The sequence below is a fragment of the Salvelinus fontinalis genome, chromosome 28 (assembly GCF_029448725.1).
Source record: "Salvelinus fontinalis isolate EN_2023a chromosome 28, ASM2944872v1, whole genome shotgun sequence".
In the NCBI taxonomy this organism is placed as follows: Eukaryota; Metazoa; Chordata; class Actinopteri; order Salmoniformes; family Salmonidae; genus Salvelinus; species Salvelinus fontinalis.
The window spans coordinates 10,119,544-10,138,090 of NC_074692.1; the positions used below are offsets into that span (position 1 = coordinate 10,119,544).

The 18,547-nt window shown below is 41.8% G+C and overlaps 1 protein-coding gene across 1 annotated transcript; it reads right to left on the reverse strand.

Moving 5' to 3' along the window:
* Positions 1 to 9,455: 9,455 nt before the first annotated feature.
* On the reverse strand, positions 9,456 to 13,034 carry LOC129826104 (UDP-glucuronosyltransferase 2C1-like). Its single transcript, XM_055886427.1, has 2 exons — positions 12,896 to 13,034; positions 9,456 to 11,128 (listed from the first exon to the last, which is right to left on the reverse strand). The coding sequence occupies exons 1-2, from the start codon at positions 12,903 to 12,905 to the stop codon at positions 9,531 to 9,533; spliced, it is 1,608 nt and encodes a 535-aa protein (XP_055742402.1). The 5' UTR covers positions 12,906 to 13,034; the 3' UTR covers positions 9,456 to 9,530.
* Positions 13,035 to 18,547: the final 5,513 nt, after the last annotated feature.

The window sequence follows — 18,547 nt, forward strand, 5'->3', positions numbered from 1 at the left end:
ATGGTCTGTCATTTCTTTCCATTAACAATCACACTACTCATTACATTACTCCAGTATTTGCACAAAACATTCATTCAAATAATATATAGTACAGAGATAACAGACAAAATACAGTTACGTTTAAGTTAATAGAATTAATTATATTCATTGAATAATTATCCATCAAAATGCTAGATATATTTTGCTGCGTTAGCAACGTCCCTGTGTGGTGGTGACGTGGAAACCACCACTCCAGCTCTACCAGGAGCATGCTTGAGGTGGTCTGCCACTGCTCTCCAAACATCATGGTGGCCTTGCTGTTCCATTTCTTGCAGCTGTAACACCAAAATAAACACTGTAAGTAATAGAAAAGACTAATAGACATGGAGCATCTTACAGGTTCCCCACGGCACTTAAATCAGCATTCAAATCAAACTTTATTTGCCACATGCACCGAATACAACAATTGTAGACTTTACCGTGAAATGCTTACTTACAAGCCCTTAACCAACAGTGCAGTTCAAGAAGAAGAAAATATTTAACAAGTAGGCTAAAATAAAAAGTAATAATAAAAAGTAACACAATAAGAATAACAATAATGACGCTATATACAGGGGGCACCAGTGTGCAGGGGTACTAGCGCTAGCGGGACAACTTCCGGTAAAACTGGAGGGCTCGCAATTCAAATAAATAATCATTAAAATTATGGATATTAAACATTTAGGAACATACAAGTGTCTTATATCGGTTAAAAGCTTAAATTCTTGTTAATCTAACTGCACTGTCTGATTTACAATAGGCTTTACAGCGAAAGCATGCCATGCGATTGTTTGAGGATGGCGCCCCACATCAAAATATTTTTCCACCAGCACAGGTTTCAAAAATTCACAAATTGCGATTAAATATTCACTTACTTTTTGAAAATCTTCCTCTGATTTGTCATCCAAAGGGTCCCAGCTACAACATGTAGTGTCATTCCTGGCTTCAGGGCCTGAGTAAGAGGCAGTTTACTTTGGGCACGTCAGTCAGGTGGAAATTGAGAAAAAAGGACCCTAGCCTGAAGAAGTTTTAACTCAGCATTCAGTCCCCATGAAGTAAAATCTATCATCTATCACATATACTTTATTTTATTTTTTTACATTTTTTTTCTTCTTGGCTTTCAAAATAGCATCAGACCTAACACTACTCACTCAGTTCCAGGTTGGATGGTGTCCTCAGGTCTCTGCTGGTTGTTTGCTAGAACACCCTCATAATGACAATGTATTACATTTTTTCTGAATCATTTAGAAGGGGATAAATGTGTTAGCTTTTCCGTGTCTATCAACGACAAAAAGCAATTTACAAGATACATTTGGTTAAAGTTGGCTGACAATTGATTAGGGCCCGGCTCAAACTTGCACGCAGTGTAGAAAAGACGAGGGCCTGTTTGAATGGGGCAAGTTGTCTCTTTCACTCCTTCCTAATATGCTATTATAATCATATTCATTGGTAAACTTTGAACACTGTAGCCTAATATATTTGTCAGTATGCGGAGATCGCAAGTAAAAAAAATCATCTTGAAATGGGGGAATGTTTAGCCGACTGGTTGCTCAGGAGACAAAGGCAATGTCAGACGTATGGAAGACATTTGACTTGAGCTCATAGAAAGAGGAAGGAGCCAGGGTTGCATGCATGTGCCAAACAAGTGCTGTAGGCTACTATATATATTTTTCTGATTGCTTGGTACAGTGTAAACAACACAAAATAAATTATAGGTGTACTAGAGAGTTGATCTGTACGAATGAAAACATTTATCAAGCCTTTATTATTATTATTTAGTCCATTGTATACTGTAGGCTAATTATTCAAGAGGATGCTTGACTGCATTTAAATGCATGACAAGTAGACAGTGTAATGAAATGAAGTAATAATAAGGACTAATTGATAACAGGCCAGAAAGCTAAACAAAACCAGCATAATGACATACTAGAGAGTCTGATCCAACGAAGACAAAAAATGATGAAGCATTAATTAAGGATACAGCAGAGCAAAATAAAAAAAACTGAATTCGAGAAGATGTCACGCTGGGCGGACCGTTATACATTTTTAGAACTTGCGTGTCAATAGGTTAAAAGGCCATTAAGGTCACATGATCACCTCATTTAAAATTGCCAAGCTCCTAAAACCCTTCTTCTCAAAAAGGACCACACAAATTACCACCATGTAAATGAATAATTGGATTTGATCAGGAATCAAGGAAAGACCCAAGTGTAGACTGTGACCCGGCCTCGGCAGTCTTCGGAGACTCTTGGAGGAACTCGGGTAAGCTCGAATCCTCTTGAGGACTTCTGGAGTTCATCAGATGCAAAGTGGGATCCTTGAGTGACTGCAATCAGACCTCTTCTCCCTCCTACGTTCCCGTAACCATCCGGATGGTTAAGGCGATGAGTGAGTCGAGATCCATCGGTAGTTCCCGGGCTGCAAGCTCGGGGAAACTACCCCCGCCGATAATCCGTGCAGGAACGTGTTGAACAGCACTTCCAGGTTCCTTCCTCTTTCCCGGACACCGGAGCCTCAAAAACCTTTCTCACCTCCGCCACGAATGGCTCCAGACTGAAGCAGACGATAGATTGTTGCTCCCACACCACCGTGGCCCAGCCGAGTGCCCTCCTGGACAACAGCGTAATAATGTACGCCATCTTCGAGCGGGCTGAGGGGTACGAAGAAGGCTGCAGCTCGAAAACAAGGGAGCACTGGGATAGAAAGGCCCGGGAGGTTCTGGAATCTCCATTGTAGCACTCCGGGGGAGGTAAGCGGGGTTCCCGGGAAACCGGGGTGACGGCGCTGCTACCAGCCGGGTTACTGAGGGGCTGGGAGGTTACCGTGGTGGTAGGCTGCCTAGTAGGCAACCCACGGAATTACTCCCGCAAAGCATCCAATGCTAGGTCATGACGTTTGGCCACGTCCTGGAACCCTTCCATCAGAGAACGAAGCATCTCCTCGTGTCTACCAATGAGGGCTCCTTTGGAGGAGATGGCGTTGCGGAGCTGGTCCAAGTCTACTGGGTCAGTAATGGCCATTTTGTACTATCAGGAATCAAGGGAAGACCCAAGTGCAGACTGTGTGAAGTAACAATGTTTATTGTAACCACAGGGACAGGCAAACGACAGGTCAAGGCAAGCAGGGGTCGATAATCCAGAGCAGAGGCCAAGGTACAGGACGGCAGGCAGGCTCAGGCAGAGGTCGGTAATCCAGAGGTGGAGCAAAGTTGCAGGCAGGCTCAGGGTCAGAGACAGGCAGTGGTCAGGCGGGCGGGTACAGGGTCAGGACAGGCAAAAGTAAAAAACCAGGAGGACGGGATAAAGAGAGACTCGGGAAAACAGGAGCTGAGACAAAACGCTGGTAGGCTTGGACAAACAAGACAAACTGGCCACAGACAGACAGAAAACACAGGTAAAAATACACAGGGGATAATGTGGAATATGGGTGACACCTGGAGGGGGTGGAGACAAGCACAAGGACAGGTGAAACAGATCAGGGCGTTACAGGTTTATAAGACAAAATAAGAATTTAGTCTATTAAAACAGACAGAGCATGTTATTTTGATTGTGCAACCTTAGTGACCCTCTAAGCAATGGGAGGGTGTAGTAAAGGCTTTACTTATGCACAACGCAACTCAGCATGCCTGGATACAGACTGTAACCATGTATTTTGTGGTTACGGTATTTTGTGGTTTACTTTTTTGATATGACACTCACAGCCATGATAAAAATGTCATCATAACACATGGGCTCTCATGTATTATTGCTTAACTATACCATGGCTGTTAGCCAATCAGCTTTCAAGGCTCAAACCACCCAGTTATTAATACAAAATATACTACAGAATAATGCCATGTTTGTAGGTATCGTTGACAACAGAGTACACAGTTGTGTTTCCTAATCCCCGCTTTGCGCGATGGCCGTTGAAGTTGAACAAGGACATCAGGCCATTGGTAAAGAGACTGAAAGTCAAGCACACATAGGATGTACTTTGTGAATTGAACACTTTCAAACTGCTGAGGAGATAAAGCTCTTGGATGTACTGTCTTTGTTGCAGACAGTTTGTTTCACTAACGATACCTTTAAAATGACTTTCTTATTTGATCCATTCTAAAGATATGACATACCTGTTCATGACCTTGTTGGCACAATCCTTTGTGTCCTTACCACCAATTTTGCTTAACCTTGCAATCTGTTTCAAGAGACTTTGTTTGAAACGCTGGAAGTTATGCAGTAACCTCTGTCTCAGTATGACTACTTTAAAAATACAATTCTACAGGCATTGCTTGTAAGAGTGGAATTAACTAATTGTATCACTTTAGGTAGTGTGAAAAATGCTGACTAAGTCTACAGTGTAAATGAAATGTCAAAATACATTTGTATTTCACCATCAGATTCTGTGCATCCACACTTTGAGGCTGCTTCTCTAGTTGCTCAAAGTCTTGCTCAATCTCCATCCTATTGACATGTAACTCAAAGACTTGCTCCGTCTCCATCTTATTGACATGGAACTCAAGAGTCTTGGGGCTCTGCTCTCCCAACACGTTTCACCTCCTCCAATATCTCCATCAATTTAGTTAGTACACACTTCTGAAATTCTGAAAGGAGAACATTTTGTTGATACTGTGGAAATATGGGGTTGTTACACACAAGAGGATCCTGACAAACAAGATTGATTGCAAATACAAGTGAAATGTTCCATGCAGTAATACATATAGTTCCACATTTCAATAACATTCTATATTCTAATGGATTCAGTGTTTAACTTTAACACAAGGTTTCAGTGTTTGTAGTAAATTGTGAGTCATTCCACAAGATAGGTGCCTTTTGAATTAGTGCATCATTTATACATAAAATATCAAAGGGAATCAAAAGGCACACAGTTTGTGGAGCAATTCACTTACTGCCATTATTAATGGGAAACAGCCCTGGTCTAGCGGAGGTAATGGGAGGGTGAGAGCTGCGATGTTCTTGGCTCCGTTGGGACTGGCAAGTAGAAGCCCTGGATGAATCTGCAAAATGCAAAGCCAACTCAGTGTAAACCCAGAGGTAAACAGCAAAAATAAATAGCACTTCATTTTTCTAAACCTACACACTACAATACATATTTTAAGGATAGTTTTGATCTTCAGTTAACAAGACTGGACATGATGTGTATAATTTCTGCTCATTGTAAGGAAACTAGCACTGATGAGCGAACGCGTCCCCGTCGTGTGCGTGTTGTCTGTGTGTGCTCTTTAGTTACTAAACAACTGCTCTCACCTTGTCTGGTAGAGTAACAGGATGGATATGGAGAATGTCTGTGCTCTCTGATCTGGAGGTGGGACTGGCTAGTAGAAGCCCTGGATGATTCTGCAACATTCAAAACCAATGAATAAACCTTCTTAAGGACTTATTATTATTGTATGTAGATTGATATGGGGAAAAAACAATTTCATCCATTTTAGAATAAGGCTGTAAGGTAACAAAATGCGAGGGGTCTGAATACTTTCCGATTGCACTGTATGTTCTAGGATATAGGATTGTTGGCTTTCATACTTTTCTAATTCTCAGTGCAGCTCAAGCAATTTTTCCAATTGTCAACACATTAAAATTAATAGACCCATCCCACTCAGCACGTGACGTCCACGGACTGCGAATTTACTGCTATGTCAGGTCCATCCCTCATGGACTTTATTTCGCCCAAAATTGTCTTCGCAAAAACCAGGCTCTATTTAGTCCGTCCGTTCTGGTCCAAATATAGCCGAAGGTCAGCCTGATCAGCGTGTACTCATTGAAATGCATGAGATACACAAATACAATTACACAATATTGCATATAGTATACGTTTGATTTTTGTTGTTGATATACACAATATAATAAAATATGTTGATTTAAAATCCTTTTTTTTCAAATAGCTTATTACATGTTCTGATATAGACAGAATGACTGAAAATTACCTGTAATTTCAAATCATTAGTGTACAATTTCACAACGGAATGTATTACAATTTATTACCAAACTGGGAGAGGCAGAACAAGCAAGTCATTCACCCGCCATTTATTCCTCAAGACAGTAACACAAGGACACGTGTAACGGCAGTCTATTTCTTCCTCCTCCTTGGACGAGGAGAGGCGAGAAGGATCGAAGGACCAATGTGCCGAGTGGTAAGTTTCCATGCTTTTAATATACACGAAAACAAGACACGATACAAAATAACGAACGAACTAACCGTAACAGTCCCGTGTGGCACAAACACTGACACAGGAAACAAACACCCACAAACCAAACGTGAAACCCCGGCTGCCTAAGTATGATTCTCAATCAGGGACAACGATTGACAGTTGCCTCTGATTGAGAATCATACCATGCCGAACACTATATCCCAACATAGAAAAACACACATAGACAACCCACCCCAACTCACGCCCTGACCATACTAAATAAATAACAAGACAAGGGAAATAAGGTCAGGAACGTGACAACACGCGGATAATTGTAAGCGTCAACATTTCTGAAAACTTTTGTAATTTGATAAGGTTGTTATATTAATGATCAGTTTCTGTTAATGTCGCAAACTATTATTTTCTCTAGCAACTCTGCCTGGATACTTGCATGCTATCTAACTAGCTAACTAACCTTAACACTAACTTAGTTGCTAGCTAGATAGTACAAGGCGGGAAAGCAGGGCTAACAGATTTGATGGTTGTACTTAGGTAGAAAAGTGTCCCCAAACGGGACTGCAGTGTTAATTTTGTCTAAACCCAAATCCATGAAAGAGTTGTTTGGTTCAATGAGTAGACCAATGGTAGAGACAGATCAGGCCTTTGGAATTTTGAATTTTATGAGGAGGGCAAAATACAAGCAGAGTCAGCGTAACTGTACCCAAGGACTCTTTTATGGACATGAGCTAATTGATCAGGGTAATAAGAAAGTATCGAAAGGGACTGGGGGATACAAGATCTGGGGAGGGTGTTTGACAAATGGGAATCCAGAAGCTGTGGATGAAATAGGGACTATAACTCGTGGGTTTTGGCCACGGCATAATCCCCTGGATGATGATAATTGGAAGATAGTTAGGGAAAGGCTTATGTGTACTCATCCAACGATGTGTGGTTGGTGTGAAAACCTGGGGATCACTGTGGCTCAACCAATTTTAGACAATCTGAAGGAAGAACGTGTTCCGCCATTATGTATCTGTAACAATGGCTCTTTGGCTGTGGGTGTAACAGTGCATTGTAAATCTTATGCAGGCTACCTCCCTGAAGAAGAACGCAGTCGAAATATTAGTACACCCTATGGGTGGCATTTAGTGGATGTCTCATGTTTAATTACTAGAGTGACCTATCTTGCTGTAAACGATGGTATAGGATCACCCTGGGGGTTTATGTGGATTTGCGGCGGTAGAGGTTATCTGGTCATTCCAAATAACTGGCGCTGGTGTTGTTTCCTCTGTGAAACTATCTTACCAATGCTCTCAGTCCCCGCCTCTGCTATACTAACTAACCGTTTCAATGATCCCATTTCTACAAGTATGAAAAGGTAGATTCCAATTAACAATGAGGCGTATGGCCATGTGTCACGCCCTGACCGTGGAGAGCTTTTTATGTCTCTATTTTGGTTTGGTCAGGGTGTGATTTGGGTGGGCATTCTATGTTCATTTTCTATGTTTTGTATTTCTTTGTGTTTGGCCGGGTGTGGTTCTCAATCAGAGGCAGCTGTTTATCGTTGTCTCTGATTGAGAACCATACTTAGGTAGCTTTTTCCCACATGGTTTTTGTGGGTAGTTCATTTCTGTTTAGTGTTTTCACCTTACAGGACTGTTTCGGTTATTCTCTTGTTTATTTTTGTTATAGTGTCCAGTTTTAATAAAACAAGCATGAACACTTACCACGCTGCGCTTTGTTCCGATGATTCCTCTTCTTCAGACGATGAATACCGTTACACCATGTCCTTAAACCAGCTGAGATATTCGGTATCTCCATTATTCCTAGCATTGGTGTATCCATTTTAGGTAAATGGATTAATAATTTGACTTACTCGCTACAAGCTCATATTAATTTGGCCTACAAGGGTTTTAGCCAGCTCTCCCTGGATGTCCAGAATCTTAAAGCAGTCACGGCTAGGCACATTTTGGCTTTGGATTACCTGCTGGCAGCACAGGGAGGCTGGCAGCACAGTAAGGCCCTGGGACTGGACCTCGATGACGAATGCGTAATGTTACTTCCTGACTCCTCCGATAACATGACCAAAATCCTGCTTGATATGTCTAAGCTCTCTAATACTCCCAGCCCTAGTGACGATGACGTTCTGACCAGGATGAGTAAATGGTTCACTGGGAACTTTGGAAATGTTATGGGCCAGATTTTAATGGGTATCTTATCATTTGTAGTTCCTGTGTTGATATGCTTTTGCTGTGTTTAGATTTTTTGTTGTCTTGGTAAATGGGCAGTGAAGAAGACCATGCCTGGTTTAATGGTATTGGCTTTACCTGCCTCCTATGATGAATACTATGAGGCCACTGGTGTTGACCCCAACTACGACCCTCTTGATTGCCCAATGGACCCAGAGGATGATTACTATACTACCTATATGTGAATGGTTAAAAGTTCCAGATGTCTAACGTTGATTTAAGATATAAGATAAGATTTAAGATAAATAAAGGTGAAATAAAAAATAAAAAAATTCTGTACATGGTTATATGAGACTAGGTAGTTTCAAAGGGGGGAATGTTGGAGGTTACGCTGGGGCTACACCAATGCCATGATTACTCTATATATATGTGATAACCTTTGTATGCTTGCAATGCGCAATGATGGAAAAGCTGCTGATAGTCATGCAGCCTCAAGGCCGAGATGTTCCGAAAGTACCAAAGGGCCTGAGACTACACAGGTGTGGTTGATGGCTTATAGTAGAGTGAGAAACCACAGTCTAGGCATGTTTTTCTCCTCTCAGATACTTTGTATCTAATCCAATGCAACAATGTTAAGGTATGATTGATGGTAGGTTGTCCACACCCACTAGTATAAAGAGTGTTGTCTCCTGTTTCACCACACAGATCTTTACTATAGACTACTGAGGTATTCTATATGTGAATCTCTGTCTGCAATTGCATTTTATTACTAAAGAGTTTTATACCAAGGTTCCTGTGTCATCTATCTGGAAGATTGATTGTTGAAGGAAACTTACATCACCGCATGCAAAGGACCACCCAACAAGAGACCCCTCTATCCCTCTCTCTCAACCACACAACTCAAGTCAGTTTTTTTTGCTGTAGTACAACAATAACAGCATACGGTAATATTATATTTGGACCACAAAACTTAATGTGAGGGTGACATAAAAAAATGGAATGCAAAGATATATTGCTAAAGGTAGCCTACTGTATTGTTTCAAATACCAGCATAGATTATTGTGGCCTTCTTGATGTTGCTAAAATAAGGTTTTAGAAAGAATATCAGAAAATAATAATTTAAATATTTGATTAATGATATATTTATTGATCATTTCGTAATTTATAAATATTCAAAAACACCTCAAAACACATCTATATCATTCATGTTTCACTTTCCTCCTACAAAACACCGTACACCACAAAAACCTTACTGCAAAAGTGATAACCAGTATTATGAGCAACACAATGGCCAGTAGCGTGGCTATGACGTCCACAGAGTGGTAGGTGAACCAGGACATCTTGTAGGACTCTGTCCTCAGATGTGCCGCTCCTTTGTTCCTCATGACAAACTCGATCCAGAACATGGCGCGGTCCAGTGGCTTCATAGGCTGGTCCCTGTGCAGCCTGGAGAGCCTTTGCATTGCCTCCCTGTAGGACGGCTCATAGAGAACAACCTTCACTGCCTCCAGGAAGATTTCTCTGTCTACGGTGGCGATGTCCACTATCTTAGCCACTCCCTTAGCCCTCATCCTGTTGAGGTTATCCTGCTGGTCAAACATCAATGGGAGGCCGACGATTGGGACACCGTGGTAGATGGCCTCCTGGACTCCATTGGTGCCGCCGTGGGCGACAAAGGCTCGGGTCTTGGGGTGTCCTAGGAGGTCGTTCTGGGGGAGCCAGTCCACCAGTAAGGTGTTGTTACCCAGGGAGGCAGGTCTCTTCCCAGTGTGCCTCCAGACAACCCTCTGAGGCAGTTGGGCAAAAGCAGTGGCGATGTCCTCAGCGATGTCCTCAGGAAGTTGTCCCACCAAGGTCCCGAGGGACATCATGATGACCCCATGGTCCCCGGAGCTCTGGACAAAGTCCTCCATGTCCTGGGGAAGCGGCTTGGAGGGCTTGCACTGGAAGCCACCCACGTAGACCACGTTTGGCATGGTGGGACGAGGAAACTCAAAGGTGAAGTCATTCCTCATGAGCCAGATGTCTGCTGCCTGGAACAATGACATGAAGTGAACATCCGGGCCAAAGTATCGATAGACGAACGGAATGTAATGAGGGTCTGTGATGTATGCAGTTTGAACCTTTGTAAAAAGATAAAACAGAACATTTATGACTCTCTCCTGAAAAGTCATTTTGTCCGTCAACATTGCTCCTGGTACTGGGACATATGAGAGAGGTGAGGGGGCAATGGCAAAGTGACCCTCACCCTGGATTGTCCATCTGACATTGAAGACAAGAGGAAGACCAAGGCGGTGTGCCAGTAACGTGCCCGCACCAGTGGCAGGATCCGTCAGAACCAGATCATAGTTTGCATCGTGAAACGATTGCATTAGCTCGGCATCTTCAAATATCATAGTCATCATCTCAATCAACTCCCTGTTTGACTCAGAGAACTGCTTCACCACCTCAAGCTCCAGACTCATACGAGACCAGAAACCTCCACCCTCCCTTTGGATCTGCAGTAATCTGGTCACAAACGAACTAAAGATCTTCTCGTCAATTCCTCCGCCAGATGCAGGGATGGTGATACATGAGTAATGAGGGGACTTCTCCTTGATGTACCAGTTGGCGGATGGACGAATCACTGTGATGCTATGGCCTCTGGAGTGCAGTTCTTCAATGATGACTTTCATGTTCACCCAGGGGCTTCCATCCAATGGGAGGACCAGCACCTTCCCCCCATAGACAGTGGTCAGAGAGAAGAGCAGCACAGTAACCGTGATCAGGGCTGGTTGATGCATTTCTAAGGTGAGTCCTTTGATAGAGGATACAAGGGAAGAGTAGTTAGTAGTTACTACATCTCTTATTTCCTATTAATAGGTTATAGTTGGTTGCCTGTTATTCTCAAACACATCAATTCTAAAAAAAATACTCGAAATTACAACGAAAAACGTAATTATTAGTGAACCCTCTTATATTGTTGTGATTAGCTTATACAGATTTACTTATACTGAACAAAAATATAAACGCAACATGTAAAGTTGACAATTACACAGGTGCACCTTGTGCTGGGTTAAATAAAAGGCCACTAAAATGTGCAGTTTTGTCACACAAACAATGTCACAAGTTTTAAGTGAGGGTGCAATTGGCATGCTGACTGCAGGAATTTCCACCAGAGCTTTTGCCAGAGAATTTAATGTTAATTTATGTACCATAAGCTGCCTCCAATGTCGTTTTAGAGAATTTGGCAGTATTTACCATTTTTACATGGCCCCGCTAGCTGTTTTTACATGGTCCTGCTAGCTGTTTTTACATGGTCCTGCTAGCCGTTTTTACATGGTCCTCCTAGCCGTTTTTACATGGTCCTGCTAGCCGTTTTTACATGGTCCTGCTAGCCGTTTTTACATGGTCCTGCTAGCCGTTTTTACATGGTCCTGCTAGCCGTTTTTACATGGTCCTGCTAGCTGTTTTTACATGGTCCTGCTAGCCGTTTTTACATGGTCCTGCTAGCCGTTTTTACATGGTCCTGCTAGCTGTTTTTACATGGTCCTGCTAGCTGTTTTTACATGGTCCTGCTAGCTGTTTTTACATGGTCCTGCTAGCTGTTTTTACATGGTCCTGCTAGCCGTTTTTACAAGGTCCTGCTAGCTGTTTTTACATGGTCCTGCTAGCTGTTTTTACATGGTCCTGCTAGCTGTTTTTACATGGTCCTGCTAGCTGTTTTTGCATGGTCCTGCTAGCTGTTTTTACATAGTCCTGCTAGCTGTTTTTACATGGTCCTGCTAGCTGTTTTTACATGGTCCTGCTAGCTGTTTTTACATGGTCCTGCTAGCCGTTTTTACATGGTCCTGCTAGCTGTTTTTACATGGTCCTGCTAGCCGTTTTTACATGGTCCTGCTAGCCGTTTTTACATGGTCCTGCTAGCTGTTTTTACATGGTCCTGCTAGCCGTTTTTACATGGTCCTGCTAGCCGTTTTTACATGGTCCTGCTAGCTGTTTTTACATGGTCTTGCTAGCTGTTTTTACATGGTCTTGCTAGCTGTTTTTACATGGTCTTGCTAGCCGTTTTTACATGGTCCTGCTAGCCGTTTTTACATGGTCTTGCTAGCCGTTTTTACATGGTCTTGCTAGCTGTTTTTACATGGTCTTGCTAGCCGTTTTTACATGGTCCTGCTAGCCGTTTTTACATGGTCTTGCTAGCCGTTTTTACATGGTCCTGCTAGCCGTTTTTACAAATACTGAGTTTTATTTGGATTTGTAGAACTACAAACGTTTTTGGAGAATGCTTCTTTAGATGTGAACATGTTAGACATTTATGTTGTATTAAGGCTATTGAATCAAGTCAAGTTTGTAGTTCTTCTATATAAGTTTATATCGCTTCTATAGTTCTCTGTATACATACGGTAGATATTAGTTAAAATTAGTTCATTTGAAAACGTTGTAAGTCTGATTATACCATGTTTTCAACACTAGGTACTCAGCAACTGTTTTAACAGGCTAAACTATTCCCATATTCCACATATATTCCACTACTTAAAACTGTTACTTTCAACTAGAAATGTTGCTTCACATAAACACTCACCAAAAAACATGTCTGCAGGTAGCCTAAAATCCAAAGTGATGTTTGGCCAACCTCCCAAACAGCAGTTCTTCACCTCACATCCGAGTGAAAGCAGTCATCTGGCTGTAACCTAACCTATGCTGCCACAACTAATCTGTGCTCTCTTGTTCAAAGTTCACAGGTTCTAGCATGCAGCATAATACCCCTGTAATTACATAAGGCTTTCACATGTTGACTTCCCGTTGTGTATTAAGTAATGGTTACTAGATCAACATGCACATAATTATGGAGTTAGTTAGAATATCAAAAATAAACTTTTTTCAAAGATAATGTTTGTCTCCATTAGCCATACCCAGGTTGAATAAATCCTGGCATAGGTATAATTCAGATTTTTGGGGGGCAATAACTACACATTTGATTTCATGAACCTTGCATGGTTACAACATGCCTTTGGTCTATTACTTTAAATGAAGATTAACAAACGTTGCTTTTAAAATGAACAGTAACCATACAGTAGTACAGGAATAATTTAGGCTACATTGTGTGTGTATAACTAAGGCAAATTATGATTAGTCATGATTCAAATGCAATTTAGTCCAGCCCATAATGCTTTAGGTTGACCCTGTGTCCAATTGGTTAAAAGGCACACCATTTGATTGGATTAGATTAGGATCCAATGGCGACCATTGAACCTGGCTCACTTACTGTAAAGAAAGTAGGAAAACAGAGTACTAGGGGAAAGTCATACCTTTGAACTGATGACATAATGTCACATAAGACTGTACTGTACCTTTAAGAAAAGGTCTCAGAGATGTCTTTGTAAGATTAAAATATGCAGTAGGCTGGCTCCACATGTTTCAGTCATTCATTGCTATTCTCCTAAGTACTCTGTGTAGCCTGCTCCAAATGAAGTTTGATATCAATGTCATTTGAATACAGTCACAGGTTATACTGTAAGTATGATGGGCCATAATTCATGGATAATACGGTCAGTTTGCATAACACCTTAGCAGTGTTTTCAGTGTCTTTATGCAAATTACTGCGTGCCTGTGCACACTTCTTATTCTGAAAAGTAAAAGTGTTTACCTGTGAAAGGGAGTCTACTTGGTAGTAGTATGAGGTTTTTACATTGTTTATTCTTTGATTTTATTTGACCATGGGAAAAAGAGCTACAGTACTTCGGAGATACAGCAATGTAGGTTTGGGTTGAATTGAGTCTAGAATATTACAGGTCAGACTTTGCCACAGGGTGGCAGTCCTCTCATACAAAATAATACAGGCTACTGTCGAAAAGATTCAACAGATATATTCTGCACAATAGTGCTTCCATGAGTTGAGGACACACTACATAAAGCACTATTCCCACACCACACTGACAAATGCAACTGCAGAAGTGGGCATCAATTAACACCCCTAGTAGTGTCATTGTGCAAACTACTTTCGTGATTTTACACAGTTTCCAGGATTTGGCAGACTGTGATGTGGTTATATGCTTGTATTGTAACTACATATTTGACGTTTTATTTTTTATTTAACCTTCATTTAACTAGGCTAGTCAGTTAAGAACAAATTCAAACATTATTGGGCACAGACAACAGCACACAGGGCAAGAAGGTAGAGACAACAATACATCACACAAAGCAGCCACAACTGTCAGTAAGAGTGTTCAAGATTGAGTTTTTGAATGAAGAGATTGAGATAAAACTGTCCACTTTGAGTGTTTGTTGCAGCTCGTTCCAGTTGATAGCTGCAGCAAAATGAAAAGAGGAGCGACTCAGGGATGTGTGTGTGTAACAGTATAACTTTACGGCGTCCCCTCGCCCCGACACGGGCGCGAACCAGGGAACCTCTGCACACATCAACAACGGTTGCCCACGATGCATTGTTACCCATCGCTCCACAAAGGCCGCGGCCCTTGCAGAGCAAGGGGAAACCCTACTTAAGTGTCAGAGCAAGTGACGTAACTGATTGAAATGCTACTAGCGCGTACCCGCTAACTAGCTAGCCATTTCACATCCGTTACATGTGCTTTGGGGGCCTTTAACAGAATGTGACTGGCAGAACAGGTGTGTATGTGTAGGATGAGGGCTGCAGTAGATATCTCAGATAGGGGGGAGTGAGGCCTAAGAGGGTTTTATAAATAAGCATCAACCAGTGGGTCTTGCGATGGGTATACAGAGATGACCAGTTTACAGAAGAGTATAGAGTGCAGTGATGTGTCCTATAAGAAGCAATGGTGGCAAATCTGATGGCCGAATGGTAAAGAACATCTAGCCGCTCGAGAGCACCCTTACCTGCCGATCTATAAATTATGTCTCCATAATCTAGCATGGGTAGGATGGTCATCTGAATCAGGGTTAGTTTGGCAGCTGGGGTGAAAGAGGAGCGATTACGATAGAGGAAACCAAGTCTAGATGTAACTTTAACCTGCAGCTTTGATATGTGCTGAGAGAAGGACAGTGCACTGTCTAGCCATACTCCCAAGTACTTGTATGTGACTACCTTAAGCCCTAAACCCTCAGAGGAAGTAATAACACCTGTGGGAGGAGGGGCATTCTTCTTACCAAACCACATGACCTTTGTTTTGGAGGTGTTCAGAACAAGGTTAAGGGTAGAGAAAGCTTGTTGGACAGGAAAGCACAGAATGAACAAAGTTTTGGTGACAGTCAGGTTCATGTAATTACACCTTCTTATACCTTTTTAGGAAGAAATATATTTTATCATTTGAACTGCACCTGTTTGCTAATATACTGTATGTGTGTCTTTCTATCTTTTCCACCGGCAGGCTGCAATGTTTTTTATTTGTTCGCTTCATAGGCTATTTTTAGTTGGCAATGGCAATAAAAGTTACTATTTATGCTAGTATCTTTTCATTTAGATTTGGATAGAATTTTGATTAACCACATCAATGATTTTGATATAAGAAGACTTCATTATAAATTAAACACGAAAATGTGCATATGAAAACCATAACTGGCATGCAGATCGGTAGGAATGGTAAGATACATTTACAATCCACATGAGAAAGTTTGCCGACTCTTCATGCCTATTACCTGTTTGATAATATACTGTATATGTGTCTTTCTATCTTTGTCTGTTTACACCTTGTACAGACTGCGCGTGTGTTTGTGTGTGTGTGTGTGTGTGTGTGTGTGTGTGTGTGTGTGTGTGTGTGTGTGTGTGTGTGTGTGTGTGTGTGTGTGTGTGTGTGTGTGTGTGTGTGTGTGTGTGTGCAAACATAGCTACGTGTGTGCATGTGTGCATGCTTGCGTGTGTGACCTCATAAATGAATGCCATGAGTAACCACAGCCCCTCCATGACATTGTTTCAGCTTCCATTCAATTGTTCTCAAAAAGTATGACTCTGTAGACAAAGCCATTCATAAACTTTTGTTTGGCATATAACTCACATTGACAGTTAAAAAAAGAATAGAAAATTATGTTCAACATGGATGTGACTCACATGAGTCTATTTATGGTGCTGCTATTCACCCTGATATTTGATCTTTATTCTGCTACACGAAGCCCTCCTGGTTCACCACTGATACTATGTCATAGTCTTTGTATTGTGAAAATGTATGTCAGCGGCCCATTGAGTCATTCAACAATATAGAGAACACGAACATGAATATTTAATATTGTCAATAGACTAGACTCTAAATTACTATCATGACATCAGCATACATACTGTAAATCTGATGGATTATCGGTAGAGATTTGCATACTGTTACATAGGGTACTTAATAAAGGTAGATACAGTATATATACAAAAGTATATGGACACCTTCAAATTAGTGGATTCAGCTATTTCAGTCACACCCGTTGCTGACAGGTGTATAAAATCGAGCACACCGAACGGCGCAGTAAGAATGGACGTTCAACGTGGCACGGTCATAGCATTCCATCTTTCCAATAAGTCAGTTCGTTACATTTCTGCCCTGCTAGAGCTGCCCCGGTCAACTATAAGTGCTGTTATTGTGAAGTTGAAACGTCTAAAAACAACAACGGCTCAGCCGCCAAGTGATAGGCCACACACGCTCACGTTGTCGCTGAGTGCTGAAGCGCGTAGCGCGCAAGAATCGTCTGTCCGCGCAAGAATCGTCTGTCCTCGGTTGCAACACTCACTACGGTGTTCCAAACTGCCTCTGGAAGTAACGTCAGCACAATATTTGTTCGTCGGGAGCTTCGTGAAATGGGTTTTTGTGGCCGAGGAGCCGCACACAGCCTAAGATCACCATGCGCAATGCTAAACGGCGGCTGGAGTGGTGTAAAACTCACCGCCATTGCCCTCTGGAGCAGTGCAAACGCGTTCTCTGGAGTGATGAATCACGCTTCACCATCTGGCAGTCCGAAGGATGAAACTGGGTTTGTCGGATGCTAGGAGAATGCTACCTTCCCGAATACAAAGTTTGTTGGAGGAAGAATAATGGCCTGGGACTGTTTTTCATGGTTCGGCCCCTTAGTTCCAGTGAAGGGAAATCTTAAAACTACAGCATACAATGACATTCTAGATGATTCTGTGCTTCCACCTTTTTCAACAGTTTGGGGAAGGCCCTTTCCTGTTTCTGCATGACAATGCCCCTTTGCACAAAGCGAGGTCCAAGCGAGGTTTCTGCCTCCCTATTATTTTCAGTTCCTGCTTCTTCTACCATAGGCTTTCCAAATAGCCATGTTTCACCACTGTGCTAGAAGTGAAAGCATTAAGATCTACAACAATACTCTAATTTGGTGGGTAAATGAATGCTTGTTATGCTGACCTTTTTTATATTCAAGCTGAGTTCACACGTTGCATAAAGTTGCACAGTTACAATTCCATGTGATTCCATGGGATTTGGATAACAAAATGTGTGCAACTATACTATAGTTACATTTTGGTTAAGAATGCACAGTTACAAAGCTACTACACACCATGAAAACTAAATGTAAAGTAGGAGGATGTTGAAGGGATCTCTCATGCCCTCCTGCTCACATAAAAACATACACACTTCTAGTCCAGACTTACTCTCACCCCATCACCAATTAAAGCACACAAAAAACACCATTAAAGATGCAGAAAATCTGTTGACTATTTCTCAAATAAACCCCAAGATTTTATATTCCCAATATTGATTATACATTGACCCCACACATATTCCAACAGTAATCACACTAGTCTACAGTTACTGTATGTCCAGTGACAGGTGGTCAGACATCTCCTTGGTCGACTCTCAGACCGTCCTTAGTCAATGTGGCTAGTGAATAAAAAGCAATCTTTCCGTGTTTCCAACCAGAATGTGGAGGTCCACTGCTCTGTGTGTGTGTGTGATGATGAAGATAATGTAGATAAACTAATGGAGCTGATTAGCTAATTTCTTGCTCTCCTCGATCTGCTCCATCAAATCAAATGTATTTATATAGCCCGTCTTACATCAGCTGATATCTCATAGTGCTGTACAGAAACCCAGCTTAAAACCCCAAACAGCAAGCAATGCAGGTGTAGAAGCACGGTGGCTAGGAAAAACTCCCTAGAAAGGTCAAAACCTAGGAAGAAACCTAGAGAGGAACCAGGCTATGAGGGGTGGCCAGTCCTCTTCTGGCTGTGCCGGGTGGAGATTATAACATAACATGGCCAAGATGTTCAAATGTTCATAAATGACCAGCATGGTCAAATAATAATAATCACAGTAGTTGTCGA